General features: G+C 37.3%; 1 protein-coding gene across 1 annotated transcript in view; it reads right to left on the bottom strand.

The window, feature by feature from the left end:
• NARF (nuclear prelamin A recognition factor) overlaps positions 1 to 25,383 on the bottom strand; it is an 85,088-nt gene that overhangs the window by 40,071 nt on the left and 19,634 nt on the right. The window contains exons 4-6 of the mRNA XM_036765816.1: positions 19,304 to 19,436; positions 14,641 to 14,775; positions 107 to 225 (exon numbers count right to left, since the gene is read on the bottom strand). Of these exons, the coding sequence (XP_036621711.1) occupies positions 107 to 225; positions 14,641 to 14,775; positions 19,304 to 19,436 (387 nt within the window). The remainder of the gene's footprint in view (positions 1 to 106; positions 226 to 14,640; positions 14,776 to 19,303; positions 19,437 to 25,383) is intronic.

The raw sequence follows: 25,383 nt of genomic DNA, 5'->3' as shown, positions 1-25,383 counted from the left end.
CAATGGTCTAAAGCATAAAGCTGACTTTAGGCTGTGAGCCATTACAAACAGACATAAGTCAGAAACTATCAGGTAAATAAGAGACATAGAAAGAAAATCAAATTACCTGCTGTCTGGCAAAGTAATCCTTCACCAGTGATCCCATGATCTGCTGGGGGGATTTTGCAGTACATATATGTGGTGTAATTGGGTTACCCAGCACTCTTTCTGCATACTGGATCCAACCTAAAATGACCACAAGGTTTATTTAGTGATATTAAGTTACTGTTAATGTAACCTTTAATGCTTCCTCTTCTCCATTCCTAACCTTTTAAAGTTCTTATTCACATAAAATGAATCTGTTTTCTCTTTAATGTAAGGGAAAATACTATAAACTAAAAATTCCTTCTCTGTCAGTTCTGAAGGAGCTAAAATCAAACTCCTTTATTCATAGTTTCTCATTAATAACAGTAATCCCATACCTTAACTTTAAATTTACATGGTAAGAACAGACTATGTGTATGTCCACACTCTGGATACAGGATGGGCATTAAGAGATAAAAGGATATCGTATCCTCCACTTCAAAAGGGCTACTTGAAATCATCTAAACTATAAAAACCATCAAAGGACTTTGTGGAAGAACAACTAAAACTGGAATTTTTAGTAGAGACTTGTGCTGAGCCACCAAGAATGGATGAAATGGAAGGGTAACAGAAAGGAAGATGCAAAGGACAATATCCATCTTTCGCACAGAGCGAGCTTTCAGGGCTCTATTCTTGGACTCTACCCTCATGGAAGGAGTGACATTAGTAGACCCCATCCTGATCAAGGAAATTGCTAAGCATTTTATTAGCCATTCAACTAATCAATAAATAAACATTTATAAGTGCTAGGGATACAAAAAGAGGCAAAAGTGAGTCTTTGCCCTCAAGGAACTCACAATCTAATGGGGAGACAATATGTAAACAAACATATACAAACAAGCTATATGAAAAGGAGAAATAGGAAATAATCCACAGAAGGAAGGCATTAGAATGTGTAAACAAGTATATACAAACAAGCTACATAAAAAGGAGAAATAGGAAATAATCAACAGAAGGAAGGCATTAGAATTAAGAGGGGTTGGGAAAGTCTTTCTGTGAAAGATGGGATTTTAGATGGGACTTAAAGGAAGCCAGGGAAGTTAGTACTTGGAGTTGAGCAGGGAAAGTGTTCTAGGCATGGAAAACAGCCAGAGAAAATGCCCAGAGCCAAGAAATAGAGTGTCTGGTTTGTGGAACAGTCAGGAGACCAATGTTATTAGAGTATACGATGGGGAAATAAAGTGTAAGAAAATTGGGGATGGTGGTGGTAGGGGATGGTCTAAGTTATGAAGGGATGGGAATGTAAAAGAGGATTTTGTATTTCATCCTAGAAGTGATAGGGAGCCACGGGAGCTTACTGAGCAGGGGTAGAGTGACATGATTAGATCTGTGCTTTAGGCAGATCATCTTGATGACTGAATGGAGGACGGACTGGAGTGGGCAGAGGTCTGAGACAGGCAGATCCAATAGCAGGATACACTATCAGTGTGAGGTGATGAGAGCCTGCACCAGAGTGGTAACAATGTCAGAGGAGAGAACGGGGCATATCGGACAGATGCTAAAAAGCTGGGATCAACAGGCCTTGGCAACAGATTAGATATGGGTGGTGGGGTGGTGGTGAGAGATTGTGAGGAGCCAGGAATGACTCCTTGGTTACAAGCCTGAGGAGAATGGACATACATCTCTCAACACGGCAGAGGGATGGGGCAGAATGCTGTGTACATTGTCACATTCAGTCACTTTAGTATTGGGTGGTTTTGATTTGTTTTTCATTGTTTCAAAAGCGGACTCAATCCGGAGAATGAAGGGTTTATATCTCCTCCTCATCCCTTAAATGATTTTAGTGTAACGACAAAAGACATCAATAAGCTTATTCAAAAGAAATAATAACGTGGCTATAATCCTTTAACCCCTTGTTTCTCCCCTTGGTGGGCAAGTTTAGACTGCTATATGATAAAACAATCCAGTAAAGTCACACGATTCCTTGAGCAAATAACTTTTCCTCAAGATGTCTCAGCTGTTCAACTCTAAAATAAGAGAGCTAAAACTAATAACCTTAAAGGTTCTTTTTAGCTCTGTCAAGTCATGTGAGGAAGAAATAGCAAAAGATACAAACAGCCACAGACAATCAGCCATAATGTGGCAGAGATATGGGACTTTTGACTATTTGATTACTGTGGTTTCCCAATTACACTGTTACAGTAAGACAATAATAAATTCATTTGGCATTCTCTGAAGACAACAGTCTGGCGCTGTGATCTATTGCATTATTTTAATCAACTCACTAGTTATTAGAAACAGAATTACAGAATGTTGGAACTAGGGCCGACCTTAGACATCTTTTTCTAGGCTGTAAGCTCCATAAACGTAGGTACCATGCACAGTGTTCTTAGTAGAATATCCTGCATATAACAAGCACTTAAATATCTCCTAACTTGTGACTGAACTACAGATCCGTTTAATACCTTTTTGTAGGCCAGGAAACTGAGGCCCAGAAAGGTAAAGTGGACTAATTAGGGGTAGAACCAGGACTACTGATCTTGCCAGGCTTCTGGGCTCCTACTAATTTACTCTTTCTACTATGCTATCCTCCCTATATAATATACCAAAGATATTAAACCTAGGCAATAGTCAGAACTAGAAAATACTTTAGAGATCATCTTGTCTAACCCCCCTCATTTTAGATATGAGAAAATGAGGCTGCAAAGAAGGAAATGTGCTTGTACAAAATTGATTATCTGGATCACCACAGGAAAATGGTGAGTAGGAAGACAGTAATCCAATTATATTTAGGTTAATGGTCTGGTTACTCTAGAATAGCCATGACTGAACATGACCCATGATTTTACCTGGAGAACTTGGTAAAAAGTTTTGCATAAAGTGACAAAATTGCTACAACTTTTGTATACAAATAAAGATGCCTAGATTTTTAACATCGCTACTGATTTGTTGTTGGTCCATTTAGTCTGCCTGGGCCTCACTTTCTTCACTTATAAAATGCACATGACAATTAGCTGCCAAATTATTAATAACTATAGGAAATAGCTAATAATTAGAGCCATGAAAAGTAAAACAACTATGAAAGTTCACAGGATGCTTAGCAAATTGGCGAAAATGATGTAGATGGAAATAACTAAATGACAAATATGAGGAGTTCAGGGAAATATAAAAAAGATTTATATTAACTGATGCATAATAAAGGGAGAACAACCAGGAAAACAATATGCACAATGACAACAATGTAGACAGAATAATATAAATCATATAAATAATAATAAAATGAAACTGAATGCTAAGAAAAATGAGCTAAAAATTAAAAGGTTTTGCATACAGCAATCCAACACAGTTAAGATTAGAAGGGAAACCATTAACTGGAAAAAATGTTTGCAGGGAACTTATCTGAAAAAGATCTTATTTCCAAGACATATATGGAACTGATTAATATTGATATGAAAATTGATAAATACTCTAAGGATATGAATAAGCTTCTCAAGGGAAGAAAACAAAGCCATATGAAAAAATGATTATAGAAATTCAAATTCAAATAAAAGCAACTCTAATGTTCCACCTCAATCCCATCAGATTTGTAAACCTGATGACACATGAAAATGACAAATGTTAGAGGGGCTGCTAGAAAATAGGTACAGTCATGCCTTTTTGGTGAAGCTGTAGTCCAGCCATTCTGGAAAGCAAATTGGAACAATGCCCCAAAAGACACTAATCTGCAGACACCCTTTGATCCAGCTATATCTGCTTGGCCTCTACCCTAAAGAAATAAAAAAAAAGAAGAAAAGGTATAGAAATATTTGTTGCATTGTAGTGGCAATGACCTGGAAACCAAGGGAGTGGCTGTTAACTCAGGAATGTCTAAACAAATTATGGCATATGAATGTGATAGAGTGTTATTGTGCTGTAAAATAAAGAAATGGTTTCAGAGAAACGTGTATGAACTGTTGCAGACTGAACTGAACAGAATCAGGAGAACAATTTATATGAAAAGACCAATACTGTTAAAAAAAAAAAGAATTCCAAGGAGAAAGAACCAAGATGGCAAGAAGAAGCACAGCAAATTCCCAACCTCCAAACTCCTCTGAACAGGTCTAAAAGAATACATCTGATCAAATCCCGATGAGGAAATCCAAGAAAAAGTTGCAGTGAGTCACTTTTCTACATAAGAGAAAGGGATCTGCAGACAATGGTGATGGGGCCTGGCCAAGAGCTATCCCTGCTGAGAACTGTGGTATTAAGGAAGAAGCTGTACAGAGGCAAGAGGAGGACCAGACCCATATTGAAGCATAAGCAATGGGAAGGAAGAGGTGCCAACTAGCAGTTTTGTTTTTCTCTACCCATTTCTGTTTCCAGATCCATGGCAGAATGAGGAGGGGAACTGTGTCTAGGGGGTGGCATTCCTGGGGATAGAAGCAGTAGAAATCCCTAGGCTATGTATGGGGGTAGTCTTAGAGAGAAAGCACTAAGATTCAATTTCATTTTATTTTTAGTTCTTTATTCATTCTCATTCTCTCTCTCTCTCTCTCTCTCTCTCGCTCTCGCTCTCGCTCTCTGTCCTTTTCTCCCTCTTCCCCTCCTCCACATTTAGAAAGCAAGAAAAACAAAACCCCTGTTACAAATAGATTGTGATAGGATCAGTGGTTTCCTGGCACAGCTTCCCTGATCCTGATACACCTTCTTCAGCCCATGCAACCTGATTGGTCCTAGGTTCCCAGATACAGCAGGGTAAGCTTTCATGGAGGTATGTGTAGTCACTGACTTTCAGAGGTGGTGAATGCCTATGACCATGAGAATTGCTATAATACCATAATTAATATAAGCAACTGCCAGATGAGTTTTCAAACAGAGATGACGGGGGCTACATCTAGGTGCTCAGTGCCACTATATCTTTGCTATATATTCTTGCTGTATTAGGGCAAAGCAAATCTTTGTTAAATGTTCAGCACAGTATGAGTACCTAATTTTGTTCCAACATTGAATTTTAATTAAGAGAGTGCTGGCTTTAGAGCTGTGCTTACAACACATCTATATGATGAATTCAGAGTGTGCCAAGAATGTTGGGGGTGCCACCTGAAACGAAGAGGAATAGATGTGTGGGGTCTATTGTGCTGAAAGAATTCACTCGGACAGTCTCCAATTTAAAGAAAAGCATTTATTGGGGTGAAGCACCCAAGTGGGCCTGCTCCCCATGAGGCAGAGGCCCAACTAGCTCTGCTGCCAGTGGGAGGCAGAGCCTTAGCAGGCCCTCCTTCCCAAAAGAACTTAGGGTGGCCCTGCTTCCCATAGGAGGCAAATGTGGCACTGCTCCCCAAAGGGAAGCAAAGTGATAACTGGGGTTGGGTTTCTAGTTTAGTTTCTAGTTTTTTAGTTTGACAGGACAGATGGAAGGGGAAGAAGGGCAAGCCAGGCTTTGGAATGTCAGGTAATCTGGAGATGACCTTGTCATACAGAGGGGTGAGCTGAAGTTTGCAGCCACAGGAGGGACCACAGGGAGCAAGAATATTTCCAGTAACAGCATGGCTTACTGTGGGGTGGAGAACAGTACCAGGCCAACAGACAGAGATCAAGAAACAGCAGTATGAAAAACCTGAAGCCTGAGGCAACATCCCCCACAACCCAGGACTAGAACCTGTTTATAATAATAAGCCCACTGGGGGAAAAACAATGAGTAAACAAAAGAGAAAGAACCCAACCATAGATAGTTAAGGAGATAGAGAAGATCTGGGTTCATACTTAGAAGATAGTGAGGTTTAAAAAGCTACTCCTCCTTCAAGGAAAAATGTTAAATGGTCACAAGCCCAAAAAGAGTTCTTGGAAAAGCTTCTAAAAGACTTTAAAGAGTAAATAAGAGAGGTTAAGGAAAAATTAGGGAAAAAAATAAGAGCAATACGAGGAAATCAAGAAAATTATGAAAAGTCAACCAATTGGAAAAAGAGATCCAAAAACTTAAGGAAGAAAATAACTCCTTAAAACTAGAATTGGACAAAGGGAATGATGTTATAAGATACCAAGAAATAATTTTTAAAAATCAAAAGAATAAAAAAATAGAAGAGAATGTGAAACAACTCATTAGCAAAACAACTTATCTAGAGACCAGATGAGGGAGAGACAATATAAGAATTGTTAGACTAGCAGAAAGTTATGATAAAAAAGAATCTAGATACAATATTACAAAAAATTATTAAGGAAAATTGCCCTGAAGTTCTAGAACAAGAGGGTAAAACAGAAACAGAAAAAAATCCCTCAATCACCACCTCAAAGAGATCCCAAGATGAAAACTCACAGGAACATGATAGCCAAGTTTTAAAGTTCCCAAGTTAAGGAGAAAATACTATAAGCAAAAAGAAAAAAAAAACAATTTAAATATTGTGGCACTATAGTCAGAACAACACAAGATCTAGCAGCTTCTGCATTAAAACATGGAAGGGCTTGGAACATTATATTTCAAAGAGCAAAGGAGCCAGGTTTACAATCAAGAATAACTTACCCAACAAAGCTGAGTATATTCCTAAGTTTAAAAAAAAGAACTGAAATAGTTTCAGGTTTTTGTGATAAAAAAATACCAGAACTCAATGGAAAATTTGACATATAAGATCCAGGAGAAACATAAGGTAAACATTAAAGACCAATTATGAGGGACTCATTAAGGTCAAATTATTCACTTCTTAAATTAGAAAATGTTATTTGTACTCTTAAGAATATTATCATTACTTGCATAGTTTGAAAGAGCATACATAAATAGAAAGGTTGGGGTTGAGCTGAGTATAATGGAATGATTCTAAAAAATAAAATTAGGTAAGGAGAGGTAAAATGGAGCAATTATCTCATACAATGAGACATGAATGGAAGAAATGTTACAGTGGAAGCAGGGAGCATGAAGGGCTAATAGTAATGGGACCTTATTTTCATCAGTATAAAACTCTTCTAAATTTATAAATAAATAGATAGGTGAGAAGACAGAATAAGGGAGGGACTTTTAGAAGGGTGTGTAAATCCAGAAGTAGGAGGCTGGGGAAGGAGTTAATAAGGAAGAGTGGGTAGATTAAGGAATAGAAGGTTAAGGGGAAAGGATAAGGAAGGGATTCTTTTTAAAGGATGTAGATTAGGAAGGTAGTGGTTAGAAGTAAATCAGATGTGTGAGGAGGGACAGTGTAAGAATAGAGGATAAGGATGATAATAGTGAAGAAAAACAGGATGGAGGGAAATACACAATTAGTAGTTATAACTTTGAATGTAAATGAGATGAGCTCATGCATAAAACAGAAGAGGATAGCAGAATGGATTAAAAACTAGAATCATACAATATGTTCTATAAGTGAGAGTTACACACAAAGGAAAAATAAAGGGGCTGGAGTAGAACTGATAAACAAAAGTATGTATAGTATGATTTTACATACATACATACTATATATGTATACACATATACATGTATATATACCTATGTATATATGCATATATACACATGTATATATATGTATACATATATACACACATATTTGTATCTAATGGTAGCCTTCTCTAGAATGGGGTGGGGAGGGTGAAAAAAATAAAAAGTACACAGGAGAGAACAAAAGAAAACTCAGAAGGAAACACAGAAAAGCAGGGTAGCTTTGAAAATGATATGTAGTATTTATTACAGTTTTTCAAAAAATAAACTGTGAAATGGAAATTCATGGTTTTACATTGAATCCTCTTTTATGTTACGCTGTATATGCAAAAATATTGTTTTTCTTTTTTTTCTTTTTGTATTTAAGTTCAAAATGAATAAAAAAATTTTTTGTAGTCTCTGAGTTCATCATATCTTCATAAGTAGGCGGGTAGCATGTTTCATCATGAGTCCTCTGGAATTCTGACTGGTCATTGCATTGATCAGAGTTCCTATGTCTTTGAAAGCTATTGTTACAACATTGTTATTATATAAATTACTCTCTCTTTGTGCTCCCTTCACTTTGCATCAGTTCAAGTTTTGCCAGATTTCTCTTTATCTTTGCTTACAAAACAGCAGTATTCCACCATTCAAATATACAATATTTTGTTTGGCCAAAATCCAATTGATGAATCTTCAGTCTCCAATTATTTGGTACTACTAAAGGAGGTCCTACAAATATTTTTGTATATATGGGGCCTTTTCATCTTTCTTTACTCTCCTTGGGGTTTATTTGTACCAGCATTGTTAGGTGAAAGGGAACGTAAATTTAATAGCCTTTTGAGCATACAAGTCAAACCTCAACTTTTGAAGGGGTAATATTCCTAGAAAATGGTGGGAAAGTAAAAAATGCAAATGTTGATACACTGCACCTATGGGAAATAGGAGGTTAAGTTCCTGTGACCACCAAAAATTGTAATCTTTCACTAGAGGTTGCTGAAAATATACATATAATTCTTTACAGTGAAAACATTAATTCTGACAATATGAACTTTTCCTAATATAGTAGCCATGAAAAAGCCCATCAAATACAGGAGAAGCAAAACTGGATTGACTAATAAAATCATGACACTTGTGAAAGTTAAACTCATAAATACTGAGGACTGACCATAGTTCCAGAATTTCCTTTCCAGGTTGGCTGGACCAATTCACAGCTCTTGGTTTTACTTATTATTCCATGTTTTTTTGTTGGTTGTTGGGTTGGAGTTGTTTTGTTTTGTCACTTTCATTTTCGCTAATTTCCTTTGTTTATTTTTTATTCTGGTGTCTATTTGGTGGTTTTAAATGTATTGGTTTCCCAGTTTTGTTGATTTGCTTTTTCTCTCTTTTATTGATTAAAGATTTTAAAGAGATAAAAAAGAAAATTTCCCCTAAAAAAAACTGCCTTTGCTGCATCCCACAAGTTTTGCTATGTTTAGACATAGAAATTTCAACAACCTCATTGTTGTCATTATCTTTAGTAAAATGATTGTTTCTATGATTTGACACACTCATTCTTTAGGATTGCTTATTTCTAATTAATTTTTAATCTTTGCTTCAAATGCCCTTTATTGAATATAATTTTATTACACTGTAGTAAGTAAAAGATGCATTTAGTATTTCCACTTTTCTCCATTTGTGTGTGAGGTTTTTAAACCCTAATACATAAGCAATTCTTGTGAAGTTGCCATGCACAACTGAGTAATAGGTAAATTCCTTTCTTTTCCTATTCAATGTTCTCTAGAGGTTTACTATATCTAACTTTTCTAAAATTCTACTCATCTCCAAAATTTCTTTCTTGTTTATTTTTTGGTTAGATTTATCTAAGAGAAGGGTGAACTTCGGTCCTCCACTATTAAAGGTTTACTTTCTATTTCCTCAGGTAACTCATTTAACTCTTTAAGAATTTATATGGGTCTACAAAACACTTCCGGGGGTGGAGCCAAGATGGAGGCTGGAAAGCAGGGACTTGCATGAGCTCCCTACCACGTCCCTCCAAAAACCTATAAAAAATGGCTCTGAACAAATTCTAGAACTGCAGAACCCACAAAATAGCAGAGTGAAGCAGGGCTCCAGCCCAGGACAGCCTGGATGGTCGCTGGATGAGGTCTATCACGCACACAGTGGAGGGGAGTGGAGCTCAGCATGGGAGGCAGCAGGACCAGCCAGACCAGGAGCCGGGCAGAACAGGCCCTAGCACCCTGAATCAGTGAGCTGTGGCAGTTACCAGACTTCTCAACCCACAAACACCAAAGACAACAGAGAAGGTTAGTGGGAAAAGCTGCGGGGGATAGAGTTCACAGTTCAGTCACTGCCCTGGGGGCAGCAGGGGAGATGCAGCTACAGAAGTACAGCTGCAGTTACTTCCGGCCCCAGGCCCACATGGTGGGAGGAATTAAATGGCGGATCAGAGCAGGAGTGAAGAGCCTGCTGAAGACTTGTATCAGGTCTGGGTTGGTGGTTCTTGAGGAAGGAGGAGTGCTGGGGTGGCAGAGCTGGCTATATAGAATTAGCTCTGAAATCAATGGCACATCCCCTCAAGCTTGGAACAAAGTACTTTTTGCTCTACAAGCAGTCATATCCCAATGAAAAACTCAAGGGTCAAGTAAGTTGGCTGGGAACATGGCCAGGCAGCGAAAACGCACACAGATTCAGTCTCAGACTTTGGAATCTTTCTTTGGTGACAAAGAAGACCAAAACATATGGCCTGAAGAAGTCAACAAAGTGCAAGAGCCTACACCAAAAGCCTCCAAGAAAAACATGGACTGGTCTCAGGCCATGGAAGAGCTCAAAAAGGATTTGGAAAAAGCAAGTTAGAGAAGTAGAGGAAAAATTGGGAAGAGAAATAAGAATGATGCAAGAAAACCATGAAAAACAAGTCAATGAATTGCTAAAGGAGACCCAAAAAAATACTGAAAAATATACTGAAGAAAACAACACTTTAAAAAATAGACTAACTCAAATGGCAAAAGAGCTCCAAAAAGCCAATGAGGAGAAGAAGGCCTTGAAAGGCACAATTAGCCAAATGGAAAAGGAGGACCAAAAGACCACTGAAGAAAATACTACCTTAAAAATTAGATTGGAGCAAGTGGAAGCTAGTGACTTTATGAGAAATCAAGATATTATAAAACAGAACCAAAGGAATGAAAAAATGGAAGACAATGTCAAATATCTAATTGGAAAAACCATTGACCTAGAAAATAGATCCAGGAGAGATCATTTAAAAATTAGTGGACTACCTGAAAGCCATGATCAAAAAAAGAGCCTACATATCATCTTTCAAGAAATTATCAAAAAGAATTGCCCTGATATTCTAGAGCCAGAGGGTAAAACAGAAATTGAAAGAATCCATAGATCACCTCCTCAAATAGATCCCAAAAAGAAAACTCCTAGGAACACTGTTGCCAAATTCCAGAGCTCCCAGGTCAAGGAGAAAATATTGCAAGCAGCCAGAAAGAAACAATTTGAATATTGTGGAAAAACAATCAGGATAACACAGGATCTGGCAGCTTCCACATTAAGGGACCCAAGGGCTTGGAATACAATATTCCGGAGGTCAACGGAGCTAGGATTAAAACCAAGAATCACCTACCCAGCAAAACTGAGTATCATGCTCCAAGGCAAAATATAGACTTTCAATAAAATAGAGGACTTTCATGCTTTCTCAGTGAAAAGACCAGAGCTGAATAGAAAATTTGACTTTCAAACACAACAATCAAGAGAAGCATGAAAAGGTAAACAAGAAAGAGAAATCATAAGGGACTTACTAAAGTTGAACTGTTTTGTTTACATTCCTACATAGAAAGATGATGTGTATGATTCATGAGACCTCAATATCATAGTAGCTGAAAGGAATATGCATATATATATGTATATATATAGATACATATATATATGTGTGTGTGTGTGTATACATATATATACATATGTGTGTGTCTATGTATGTATATATGTAGAGAGATATATTTATACACACACACAAAGGGCATAGGGTGAGGCGAATATGAAGGGATGATATCTAAAAAAATAAAATCAATCTAAGGGATAAGAGAGGAATATATTGAGAGAGGGAGAAAGGGAGAGACAGAATGGGGTAAATTATCTCGCATAAAAGTGGCAAGAAAAAGTGGTTCTGTAGAAGGGAAGAGGGGGCGGGTGAGGGAGAATGCGTAAATCTTGCTCTCATTGGATTTGACCTGAGGAGGCAATACCATACACACTCAATTGGGTATCTTACCCCACAGGAAAGCAGGAGGAAGAAGATAAAAAAGGGGGGATGATAGAAGGGAGGGCAGACGGGGGGAGGAGGTAACCAAAAACAAACACTTTCGAAAAGGGACAGGGTCAAGGGAGAAAGTTCAATAAAGGGGGATAGGTTAGGAAGGAGCAAAACATAGTTAATCTTTCGCAACATGAGTATTGTGGAAGGGTTTTACATAATGAGACGCATGTGGCCTATGTTGAATTGCTTGCCTTCTTAGGGAGGGTGGGTGGGGAGTGCAGAGGGGAGAGAATTTGGAAGTCTAAGTTTTAAAAACAGACATTCAAAAACAACTACAAAAAAAACTTTTTGCATGCAACTAGGAAATAAGATACAAGAGAAGAAGGGAAAGGGGGATGGGAGGGGAGTGGGGTGACAGATGGGAGGGCTGACTGGGGAACCGGGCAACCAGAATATACGCCATCTTGGAGTGGGGGGAGGGTAGAAATGGGGAAAAAATTTGTAATTCAAACTTTTGTGAAAATCAATGCTGAAAACTAAATATAGTAAATAAATTTAAAAAAAAGAAAAAAAGAATTTATATGGTATATCAGTTGGTGCTTATATGTTTAGTATATTAATTAATTTTCTTTTTAGCAAAAATGCAGCTTTCTTATAGCTTAACTCTTTTAAGTCTATTGTTGCTGTTGTTTTGTCTGAGATCATGATTTCTACCCCTGACTTTTTACTTCAGCTGAAGCATAATACATTCTATTCCAGGTCCTCATTTTAACTCTGTGTGTATCTTTCTATTTCAAATATATTTCTTTATAACCAGCATGTTGTTGAATTCTGGTTTCTAATCCATTTTGTTATTCTCTTTTGTTTTAGGGGTAATTTCATCTTGTTCATCCATTCTGTTATTCTCTTTTGTTTTAGGGGTAATTTCATCTTGTTCATAGGTAGTTATATTGTTAATTTTGAATTTCACTCCACTCTATTTTTTTATACTTTCCCATCTTTTTTTTCCCGTCCCCTCATTAATAGTTTGTTGTGTTTATTCAATACTAATCCCTCCTTTAATTGACCTCCCTTTTATTTTCTCCTTTCTCTTACTCTGTTTTCCTCTTGCTTACCTTTTGAGTGAAATGTATTTCTGTACCGAAAGGTGTATGTGTATTCTTTCCTTTTTTTGACCAAATAAGAGTGAGGTTTAAGTGTTGCCTGCTTCCCACTCCCACCTCTTTTTTCTGTGCTTGTATAGACTTCTACATGTACACTCCTATTATGTGAAAAAAAATTCCCCACCCTTTTCTCTTCCTTGCCTTCTCCATAATGTATTCCTCTTTCCCTCCCTTTCCATTCTTCTGTTAAGATCAAACAAACATAACATAACCTCTTCAGAGCTTCTAATTAAACTACTTTTATGATGCCTGATGACAGAGTTCTAAGGAGATACATGTATTATCTCCCTATAGTAGAATGTAAACAGTTTAACCTTGTTTGTCTCCTCTTTTCTTGTTCATGTTGTGTTTATATTTCAAAGTTTTTACATATTTTTGGCTTTTTCATCAAGAATACTTGGAAATATTCTATTTCATTAAAGATTCATTTTATTCCCATTTCAGGATTTTGCTGGTTAAGTTATTCTTGGCTATAAGCCTAAACCTTTTGCCTTCTGGAACATCACATTAGAATAGTGGCTGTTAAATTTTGTGTAATCTTGACTGTGGTTCCTTGATACTTGTATTCATTCTTTCTAGGCACTTGTAGTATTTTTTTTCTTTGAACTGGAAGTTTTAGATATTGGCTATGATGTTCCTGGGCAATTTAATTTTGGCATTTCTTTTAGGTGTTGATTGGTGGATTCTTTCAATTTTTCCTTTGCTTTCTGATTCTAAAAGATCTGGGCAGTTTTCTTTTATAAATTCTTGAAATATGATGTCTATACTCTCTTTTTGGCCAGCATTCAGGTACTCCAATGATTCTTAAATGATATCTCCTTGATCTGTGGCCCAAGTCAGTTGTCTTTCCTATGAGAGACCTTTCATTTTTTTTCTTCAATCTTTTGACTATGTTTTAAAGCTTTTGTACCTTTTATTTCAAGCTACTAATTCTACTTCTGTACCTTTATTCCACAGTTTTTGGTGTTTTTTTTTTTAACATTTGCCTGGCATGCATGTGCTGTAAAAACAGTCAAATAGGTAATGGGGAAATAGCCTGAGATGATGGCTAGCTCTGCTTAATATCCTATGAAATTTTTATGAACCAAGTATAATTGTTAAGAAAATATGTATTAAAGTTGATCCAAGTGGAATAAATGTTTTATGAATGAACTTTAAAAAAGAGAAATTACTAATGTGAAAATAAAAGCCATCAATGACATTATTTTTCAAGATGGAAAGAAACTGCCAGTAGGGGATTATGAAGAAGATATACAAGAGATGTAGAAATGCTCCTACATTACAGAAAAGGTTTTGAAGTAACAGTTAATGACAGAAAGACACCACAAATTACCTAATCTCAATTGGGCTCTAATTCAGCATGATAATCTTTTTATTCCTCCTTGATTAACTCTCTATTATAGTCACCTCAGTAGTTGCTCCAAAACTTCTTCCTACTAGCTCCCCTAAACTTCTTCCAGCTTCCTATCTTTTAGCAGATGACCTCACCTTCTACTGCACTGAGAAATTATATCCATCCATCATAAATTCCCTCATATCCCCTACTATATTGCTTCAAAACTAGCTATATATCTTCACTTGCACCTCCCCCAAAGTCCCTGCCTTGTTTCACTAGAGAAATAGGTTGCCATTCTTCATGTCCAAGTCAATCACTCTATTGGTATCCTTAACCTCATTTCCCCCAGAAGCTTACTGCAAACAATCCATCCAATATTCAGTAAATACAGAACTTTGCACATCTCTGGATTATCAGCCAAGTTGACATTTGGGATACTGACCTGGACAGGCAGAGGCAAGCATAGGTAAGGAATGTTCTTCTTGCTTCTGCTGGCGATATCGATGTATAAATTCTTTCTGACTTTCCAGGATACTGAAATCAACAGCTATTGTTGAATCAAATACATAATGTACACCTGCAAGGAAAACATAATTAAAACATTATTTTTAAATTATGAGAAAATTACTTCTAGGACATCCTGTTGCCCAAATAACTTCTATCAAGTACCACTCATTAAAATCTCTTTAAAATGTTTAACCACTTAAACTGCTGGCAGGTTGCCAAGCTTGCCCAAACCAACCCTGAAGTTCATATGAGACTGAATAATGACCAAGAAATCTAATAAGAAACTACAGTGACTTTTTTCACCCTAGAACTGCACAAAAAGGCAACCAAAAGCCCACGTCTAACATGAAAGCTGCTTCCCATGTCCCACCCCAAGCAAAGCTAGCACTAGCATGATACATTTAATTTCCATACCTCAGGTTCACTTTGTGTAACTTCCTTTGTGAACCTTGAAGACATTAGCGTTTTAAAGAGTTCATTGTTTCTTTTCCCTCATTGGGATATCAGGAGTTCAACAACACTTACTCCTTTTCATTTCCTCTGATGGATTTACATTCCTAGTTTGTCTTAACTCTTATTTCTGTGTTTCGAAGATTCTGCTCGCTCTGGTCTTTTCATCAGAATTGCTCAAAAGTCCACTACTGTATTGAAGGTCCATGCCACTGCTGCCCCCTGCCCCATAGGCTTATACTCTATCTTGCAGGCTAAATCTTTTGTCTATTGCCTTTTGGAATATTATATTCCAAGATTTTCTCTCCTTTAGGTATTTGTAGCATAGTTTTTTGGGTTTTTTTTTTTCTGATTCCGCTTGTGGTTCCTAGGCATCAGAACTTTTTCTGACTCCTTACAATACTTTTTCTTTCAAGGCCTGGATTTTTGCTATGACATGAGTGTTTTTGTGGTTTTAATCCTACCTCCTTTGACCTCTGGAATATCATATTCCAAGCCCTTCGATCCCTCAATGTAGAAGCTGCCAGATCCTGTGTTATCCTGATTGTGTTTCCACAATACTCAAATTGTTTCTTTCTGGCTGCTTGCAGTATTTTCTCCTTGACCTGGGAACTCTGGAATTTGGCAATAATATTCCTAGGAGTTTTCTTTTTGGGGTCTTTTTCAAGAGGTGATTGGTGGATTCTTTCAGTTTCTATTTTACCCTCTGGTTCCAGAATATCAGGGTAGTTCTTGATAATTTCTTGAAAGATGATATCTAGGCTCTTTTTTTGATCATGGCTTTCAGGTAGTCCAATAATTTTTAAATTATCTCTCCTGGATCTATTTTCCAGGTCAGTGGTTTTTCCAATGAGATATTTCACATTGTCTTCCATTTTTTCATTCCTCTGGTTCTGTTTTATAATATTTTGATTTCTCCTAAAGACACTAGCTTCCACTTGCTCCAATCTAATTTTTAAGGTGACATTTTTTTCAGTGGTCTTTTGGACCTCCTTTTCCTTTGGACCACCTTTTCTGCCTTTCAAGGCATTCTTCTCCTCATTGGCTTTTTGGAGCTCTTTTACCATGAGTTAGTCTATTTTAAGGTGTTATTTTCTTCAGTAATTTTTTGGGTTTCCTTTAGCAAGTCATCGACTTGTTTTTCATGATTTTCTTGCATCATTCTCATTTCTCTTCCCAATTTTTCCTCTACTTTTCTTACTCGTTTTTCCAAATCTTTTTTGAGCTCTTCCATGGCCTGAGACCAATTCATATTTTTCTTGGAGGCTTTTGATGTAGGCTCTTTGACTTTGACGACTTCTTCTGGCTGTATGTTTTGATCTTCTTTATCACCAAAAAAAGATTCTAAAGTCTGTGTCCAAGTCTGAGTCTGAGTCCATTTTTGCTGCCTGTTCATGTTCCCAGCCACCTACTTGACCCTTGAGCTTTTTGTGAGGGTATGACTGCTTGTAGAGAGTGCTTTATCCCAAGCTTTAGGGGCTGTGCTGCTGTTTTCAGAGCTACTTTACTCCACCCTCACTGCAAGCTCTGCCACAGCAGTGCTCCTCCTCCCCCAAGAACCACCAACCAGAATGGCGACCCAGATCTAAGCAGGGCAAAGCAAACCCTGCACTCCCACTCTGGTCTGCCGCTTGATTCCTCCCACTGTGTGAGCCAGGGACTCCAGAAGTAGCTGATGCTGGAGCTCTGGAAGCAGCCACAAGCTGCTGCCACCACCGCACCACCTCCACCACCCCCAGGGCTGGGGCCAGACTGCTCTCTAACCCGAACCAGCAGTTTTTCCACTAACCTGCTCTGTGCTCTTTGGCGATTGTGGGTTGAAAAGTCTAGTAACTGCCACAGCTCAATGATTCATGGCTCTCAGGCCTGCTCTACCCGACTCCTGGTCTGGTTGGTCCTGGCGTGGGCCACACTCTGCTCCCAGCACCATGCAATACACCTTTCCCAGTGACCATCCATGCTGTTCTGGGTTGGAGACTTGCTTCCCTCTGCTATTTCATGGGTTCCGCAGCTCTAGAATTTGTTCAGAACTATTTTTTACAGGTATTTTGGAGGGATCTGGGAGAGAGCTTAAGCAAGTCCCTGCTTTCCAGCCACCATCTTGGCTTTACCTCCCAACATGAGTGTTTTCAATTTGGAGTTTCTTTGGTCACCAGTGTATTTTATTTTTTAATTTTGTTTCTGATTCTAATACATTTGGACAATTTTCTTTTATGATTTTTTAAAATATGCCATCCAGGTTTTTGTTTGGTCATGCTTTTTAGGGAATTTGATGATTTTTAAAAAAAATTTTTTGGCCTGCCTTTGGTCAAATTGTTTTTGATAGCAGATACCTTATACTTAGGGGCAGCTAGGTGGCACAGTGGTTAGAGTGCTGGAACTTGAATCAGGAAGAATCATCTTCCTGAGTTCAAATCTGGCCTCAGACACTTACTAGCTGTGTGACCCTGGGCAAATCGATTAGTGCTATTTATCTCAGTTCCTTCATCTGTAAAATGAGCAAGAGAAGGAAATGGCAAACTATCGCAGTAGCTTTGCCAAGAAAACCCCAATTGGGGTCACAGTCAGACACTACTAAAACAACTGAACAACAACAACCTGATACTTTTTTTTTTGCAGTCTTGATTTTCTCCCCTTCCCCCACCCAATAATTCTTACTTTTCTCCAAAATCACAGATTTCTATCTTCTCTTTTCTACTTTTCAGAGAGTCAGCTACTAGGGCAAAGTTTTCCACCTTCTTCTATTTTCCTTCCATTTTTTTCTTCCATAGCTTATTTCATTGGATTACTCTCTTCTTATGGATTTGCCTCTTAACAAACAAAATTTCTTCACTGTGCTCAGGCTTTTCTTTTTTTGCTCTTCTCCAGCTTTGGCTCCTGGTTTGATATTGTATGCTCCAGGGCCAAGCTCTGCCCCTTATTCTCTTTGATAGAATGGTCAATCTACATTTGATCCTGTTCTGATTTCTGTTGTTCTTGCAGAAGAAAGGCTTCTACCCCACCTTCCACATCTGTGCTCAGAGTGTTAGCAGGTTTCAGGCCTTCCTAGAACATCCCTAATTAGAGCTTCAGGTCCTTTGTAGTGCTGCTGATCTGAATGCTACTGGCTTCCAGTTCTCCTAGGGAAATATTCTCAGTTCTCAGAAAAAAAAATAGACACAACACATTTTTAAGTTTAATCTGTATTATTAACATTTTTTCCATCACTTTCTTAAGTCTAGACAATTCTCAAAACAATAAATTAAACCATAGCTTGTTGTATTTGGCTGATTTCCAAAGTATAAATGCTCACATTGAAAATTTAACAATTGGCTTTCTGGGAATTGGTACAAGTTAGTCACAGCAAACCACTGTCATGGCCCTTGAAAATGTCCTTTGTCAGAGTACACGTTTCAGATCTCTTTAACTGAATTTGCACTAGCTTCCTGAAAGAACTCCTCTCTCATTGCCTCTTGTCTTTTTGTGTAGACCTGGGCGAGATAGAGGTTCTTGCCATTGTTTCTCTTTGAATTTCCTGATCATTATTCAATATAATCAATCTTTTTTAGATTTTGGTGCAGAAATTATGGGAGAGATGGACTCCTTTACAGCCTTTCTCATTGCCATCTTAATCACAAGTACCCCTACTGATATGACCTATTATACCGCACTCAAATCGCTAGTAACCTCACTTCTCTGCTCTAGGAAGAACAATGAAGCACAATGTGGGCAATGTAGACCACTACAGTAACAACAACAAAAACCATCTTGTGAATGTGAGACAGTAAATAAAGCCAACTTAACAATTAGGCTTTAATTTCAAATATTGGGGAAAAAAACCCTCATTTTTATTAGCTAGGAAACAAGAATTGCACAGTGCTACTTACAGAGTTTAAACATATGAGGATCTGGTGTCCCTGTCCCTTACCTACTCTCCTGCCATTTAAAAGAATTTCTAAGAAAAGAAGAAAGCACAATCCTGTCCCTAAGTAATACTGTAGGCTTAGTGTGCGTGTGTGTGGGAGGTGTGTGTGTGTGTGTATGCTTACACACACACATACATCCATGCAGGATTATGTCAAAGAGGCTAAGGGACAAAGATTATAATTAAAATGCCAAATGTATCTTTCCTTCCCCCTCAAAAACTATAATTGTGAAAACCAACTTACCAAGACTTTTTAGGAAACCACAGAGTCTTTTTGATGCAGCGGTTACACTGAGATTGAACTTGGCAGCAAAATAAGGCAAAGACTGAGGGCATATAGACACTGCCAACACTTTGTGGGCTGAAGTATCACATTTCTAAACAGAAAAAATAGACACAATATAAATAACAGTGCCCTATATTTATGTAAAATGTCTCTCCAAAGAGCTTCAAGAATATTTCACTACCCATTAAATCTTCAGATTACCTAGTTGAGAAACCAAGTCCCGTTATTTCCACTTTTCCAAAGAAAGAAGAAGTTGGATGACTTGTCCAAAACATCACATGAGTTAGTGTAAGAACTGGGAAAAGAATCTACACCCAAAGTGTCAACCAACAATCTTCCATGCCAAACATCAACCCAAAAGTTTCATGAATATGTTGACTTTATTTTTCATAGTCTTTCCATGCTATGGACATGGTCATTTCTTTTAGTTTTCGACATTCACTTCCACAAGATTTTGAGCTCCAAATTTTCTCATCTGTCCCCTCCCCCCCACCCCAAGACAGCATGTAATTTGATAGAGGCTGTACATATACATTCATATTAAACCTATTTTCACATTAGTCATGTTGTAAAGAAGAATTAGAACCAATGGGAGAAACCATGAGAAAGAAGAATAAACAAAAATACGAGAGAGAGAGAGAGCACAAATAATATGCTTTGATCTACATTCAGACTCCATAGTTCTTTTTCTGGATGTGGACCACATAGTCATTTCTACAAGACAATTACCTTGTCTGCATAATATGTGTTCTTTTACATCCCTAAATAAGCTCTTAGCATTATTAACCATTTTGCTTTACTCTAAAAACAAACGCATTTGATGAAATATATGATACACTTCAGACTAATACTGAAAGGAAACTTATAATCACAGAAAAAACTTAAGAAAGGCAGCACAACATATCAAAAAAAATTCTGGATTATACTCAGGAGAGACCTGAGTTTAAATACGATTGCCTATACATACACATCTCCAAGATGAGGATTATAGTAATTATCTCCATAAGGTTATTGTGGAGATCAAATGAGATGTTTGGAAAGTGCTTTGTAAGTCTTAAAATGACATGTAAATATTAGTTATTATTATCTTCACAATTATAATTCTCCTTCAACCAGCTAGATGAATCAAATAGATAGCAGGAAGACTGGGAAGCATAAAGCACAGAAGTTACATCAGTCAGTCAATTAATAAAATTAATAAAACACCTATTATGTGCCAGGTATTGTACTAAGAGCTGGGGATAAAAAAGAGGCAAAAGACTGCTATCAAGGAGATCATAATCTAATGGGAGAAACAACAAATAATTATGTACATAGAGCATAAAGAAGAAATGATAATAGAGGAAAGGCACTAGAATTAAGAGAAATTGAAAAAGACTACCTATAAAAGGTGAGATTTTAACTGAGACTTAAAAGAAAGTCAGGAGACAGAGATGAGGGAGAGTACTGCAGACATGGGAGAGAGAAATGCCTGGAGCCAAGATAGAATGTCTTGTTTGTGGAACAGCCAGGAGGCCAGTGCCATTGGATTGAAGGTATGTGGCACAGAATAAGGTGTAAGACCCTGGGAAGGTGAGAGAAAGGGGAAAGAGGGACTAACTTATGAAGGGATGTGAAAGCCAGAGAATTTTGTATCCTGGGAGAGACAGGGAATCACTGGAGTTTATTGGGTAAAAGGGGACAAGATGGTTGGACATGAACTTTAAGAAAATCACTTTGGGGGCTGAATGAAAGATGGATTGGAGTGGGGAGAGACCCACCAATGGGCTAGTGTATGTTCATGTATGAAATGATGAGGGCTTGCACCAGAGTGGTGGCACTATCAGAGGAGAGAATGGGGCATATTTGAGAGATGCTGCAAAGCGGAAATTGACAGACCTTGGCCATAGACTGAATAAAGGGGGTTAGAGATAGTAAGGAGTCAAGAATCACAGGTTCTGAGCCTGGAAAAGAATGGTGGTAGGTGCTCTCAACAGGAAAGGGAAGTTTGGAGCAGGGAGTGTTGGGGACAAAATAATGACTTCAGTTTTGGACATGTTAAGTTTAGGGGCAGTTAGGTCGTGCAGTGGATACGGAGCTGGACCCAGAGTCAAGAGTTCAAAACTGGCCTTGGATACTTACTAGCTGTGTGATCCTTAACTGCTGTTTACCACAGTGCCCTCATTTTAAAAATGGGGGTAATAATAGCACCTACATCCCAACATTGTTATAAGGATCAAAGGAAATATGTGCCTAGCACAAAGAGCTATATAAATGTTAGATATTATTATTATTATATCTGACAATCAGAAATTCAAGATTGGAGGTCAGATCAAACGGACTGGAGAATCATTAGCACAGAGATAGTAACTAAATTCATGAGAGCAGATTCAGATCATCACGTGAAGTACAAAAGAAAAGACCTCAGGACAGAACCCTGTGGGGAGCCTATGGTTAGGGCAAGACCTAGATAAGGATTCAGCAAAGCTGACTGAGGAGGGGCAATCAGACAGGGAGAGAACAAGGAGTGAGTGGTATTGCAAAAACCTAGAGAGAAGAGTATCAAAGAGGACGGATTAATCAACAGTGGCAAGCACTGCAGGGAGAACAAAAAAAACTGAGGAAAGGCATTTGGGTTTGAGAGAGCAGATTCAGTGTAATCATAAGGTTAGAAGCTATACTGTAAAGGGTTAAGAAGTGAGTGAGAGGAAGGGAAGTAAAGGCACCTATTTCTATCAATGGCCTTTTCAAGGAGTTTAGCAACAAAGGGCAGAAGAGATAAAGAATGATATAGGCAGCAGGGATAGAAGGATAAAATGAGGATTTTTTTTTAATGATGGGGGAGACATGGGTATATTTGTAATCGGGAAGGAGCCAGCAGACAGGAAGAACTAAAGATAAGTGAAAGAGCGGGGATGATAGAGGAGGCAATCTACTGGAGGAGACAGGATGGAATGGGATTGCTTGTGTCTGTAAAGGGGTTTGCCTTGATAAGGAATCAGGGCACATTTTTGTGAAAGACAGGAATAACTTGGGATATAATGTTCTCGAGTTTTCAAAAGGTGTTCAGGAGAAATCATAAGTTATTACTTTATAAGTCTATCAACAATTCTGTCATATAAGCCAGTTTCACAGGGGTGTTCATTACACTAAATTACTAAATTCCTAAATCCTAAATACACTAAAGTTAAAAATGGGTTAAAAAGTTTGGTCTTAGTACTGAAATTACTGGAAGATACTCAGGCACACTTCTATGCTCATGAAAGCCCTCTGAAGATTCATAACCAAAAAAAAAAAATCAAACAATGGAGGGTGACTCTTTTTAAATAAAGAACTGTTGTGAAAAGGAGAGTATGCTATCAGGTCTAGAGAGATTTGGCCTCATTATATTTGCTGGGTTCAGAGTAATGCTTCTATCAAGCATTGTATAAAACTCTCTTTGTGCTTTATAACTAACTATATTTTATACAGAAACAGATATATTTTAAAAAGCCTTATATAAGTACAGAGTTAAGTAAGAAATCTTTTTTTTCTTCCTTTTGCATTTTTTTCTCTTCCTTGTATTTACTTTTTTCATCTTCAAAGGAAATCCACCCTTATAACACACCATTACTAAATTACTTTACAGAACATTTGATTTAATTAGATAAATATTTGCTGAATTGAATTTTAAAGTAAAAGTCCTTAAGGGAGAGGTAGATTTCTAACTTGTACCTGTAACTTGTACATTAAAACATTAAAAGTCTCCTTTAATATTTACACTCTAATTTGCTGAACTCCACTAAAAATCTTATTTAATAAATTATCTTATTCTAAAATTTATATATATCAAACACCTAAACATATCAGCATGTATTTATAATAAATGTTCATTGAGGCTACTGAACTAATGAAAATAAAAAAGACCCATATACAAATCCTTCATAGTTAAAAGCTCAGGAACACTTAAAAGCTCAAAGATGCTAGAGTTATGAAATGTTCTCCAGTCCGTGTCAACATCTACCACTCAGGTTACTTACGTATTAGGCAGATAGCCAATGTATACAACAGAACATCAAAATAGCCAGTATACACAATTTTGCCAATGAAAGAAATTAAAGATACTCTAAAAGAAAGGGCAGAAGAATTATGCACCTAATAACTTGTATTAACGTTTTAAAAATCTACAAAATATACCAAAACCTGAGACCCAAGTTTACACTTGTTTCTTTCACTATCTATTCAACATTTCCTATAAAAACTAAAATTACTGATGAATTAGATCCTTGACTTAAGAAAGAGTTTTGAAAAACTCTATTGATAATCAGAAAGCAATGGATAAATGTCATTCTCATTTCAGACTGTCTGGGATTTTCAATAAATCCATCATTCTTTGCAATTAAACAATGATAAATAACATCATACTGACAAATGTTATAGCCTTAGGGATTAACAATCAATTAATTAAACCTAATGAAAACCAAATTGGTCACCCTTCAAGGTTAAAGTTCTGGTGGCTATTATCTATTAGTTCAAAGGATAGACATATTCCTTTTTTCCTTAATTAGTTCAGCACTTAATGTACGGTCTCTCTCTATCTCAATATCTAGCCTAATACTAGGGCAATTCAATATACTTACGTATACTCCCACAAATATCCTTACCTCCTAGTTTGTAAACTTGTTCATTTCCCATGACCTACTCCTCCACTCTACCTCAGCTACAGAGGGAGACAGTCATAGCGTTGATCTTGTCATCAATCATAAATGGTCAACTTCCATATTTATAAACTCATAAATCCATGTATGTGATCATAAGTCTTTATAAAAAAATTCTTTGTTTTAATTAACCAAGATATTCCTTCTCACCCGTTCACCCCAACCCTCCTTTCCACCAAAGTGAGAACACAAGACAAACAAAGCTCATTACAAACAAGTAGAGTCAATCAAAATGAATTTCCACATTGGCTATGTCCCTCTAAGATCTGTCTCATTCTACATTCTGAGTCCTTCACCTCTCTATCAGGAGGTAGGTAGCATGTTTCATCTATCATTAGTCCTCTAGAATCTTTGTTGGTCATTATGCTGCTAAGAATTCAGCACAACAGTATTTCATCACATTTCTATACTATGACTTGTTCATCCATTCCCCAAGTTATGAGCACCCCTTCAGATTCTCATTCTTTGCCAAATCAAAAAGAGCTAAATTTTTGTACATCCTTAAGGTTTGGTTGTTTGTTTGTTTTTAGGACTAACCCCTCCCTTAATTTATCCTCTAATTCCCTTTCCCTCTGTTGAGTAAATATATATCTGTTCCCAACTGTGCAGGGTGACAGTGAGGTTGAAGTATCAGTTGCTCTCTGCAACTCTCTCAACCTTGTTTGATTAAATTTCTACTTGTGCAACCTGATTATTTAGGATAGTTTTCCTTAACTTTCCTCTCCCTACCACCACCATCATATTTCTTTTCATTCTTTTCTTCAAGAGAGTACATGTAAAAAACTCTCCCAGACCATATCTATTTGGACTCCTTCTATAATCCCTGATGATAGGGTTCAGAGGGGATACTTGTATTATCTCCCTACATTTGAACATAAGCTATTTTCCTCATTTATTCATTTGTCATTGTTCACTCACATTTACCTTTTTATTTTTCTCTTCATTTCTGTATTTGAACTTCAAAGTTTCTTCCTAGCTCTGATTTTTCATCAAGAATGCTTGGAAGGCCTCTATTTCATTAAAGATCCATTTTTTTTTTCATTTGTAGCACTACACTCAATTTTGTAGGATAAGTTATTTTTGGCTATAAGTCTTTTTTTTTTGGCTATAAGTCTTTGCCTTCTGGAAGATCATATTCCAAATTGTGTGCTCCTTTATATTAATAGGTGCTAAATTTACTGTGTGTGTTATTGACTATGACTCCTTGGAATTAAAATTCTTTCTTTCTGGCTACTTGCAATAATTTTTCTTTGACCTAGAAACTCTAGATTTTGGCTTTGATATTCCTGGAAATTTTAATCTTGGGGCTTCTTTCAGGAAGAGACCAGGGGATTCTTCTATTTCTACTTTGCCCTTTGGTTC

Source organism: Trichosurus vulpecula, chromosome 7, assembly GCF_011100635.1.
Source record: "Trichosurus vulpecula isolate mTriVul1 chromosome 7, mTriVul1.pri, whole genome shotgun sequence".
NCBI classification, from domain to species: Eukaryota; Metazoa; Chordata; class Mammalia; order Diprotodontia; family Phalangeridae; genus Trichosurus; species Trichosurus vulpecula.
Note: the sequence above shows the minus strand (reverse complement) of the source record. Positions and strands in the feature narration are given on the sequence as shown.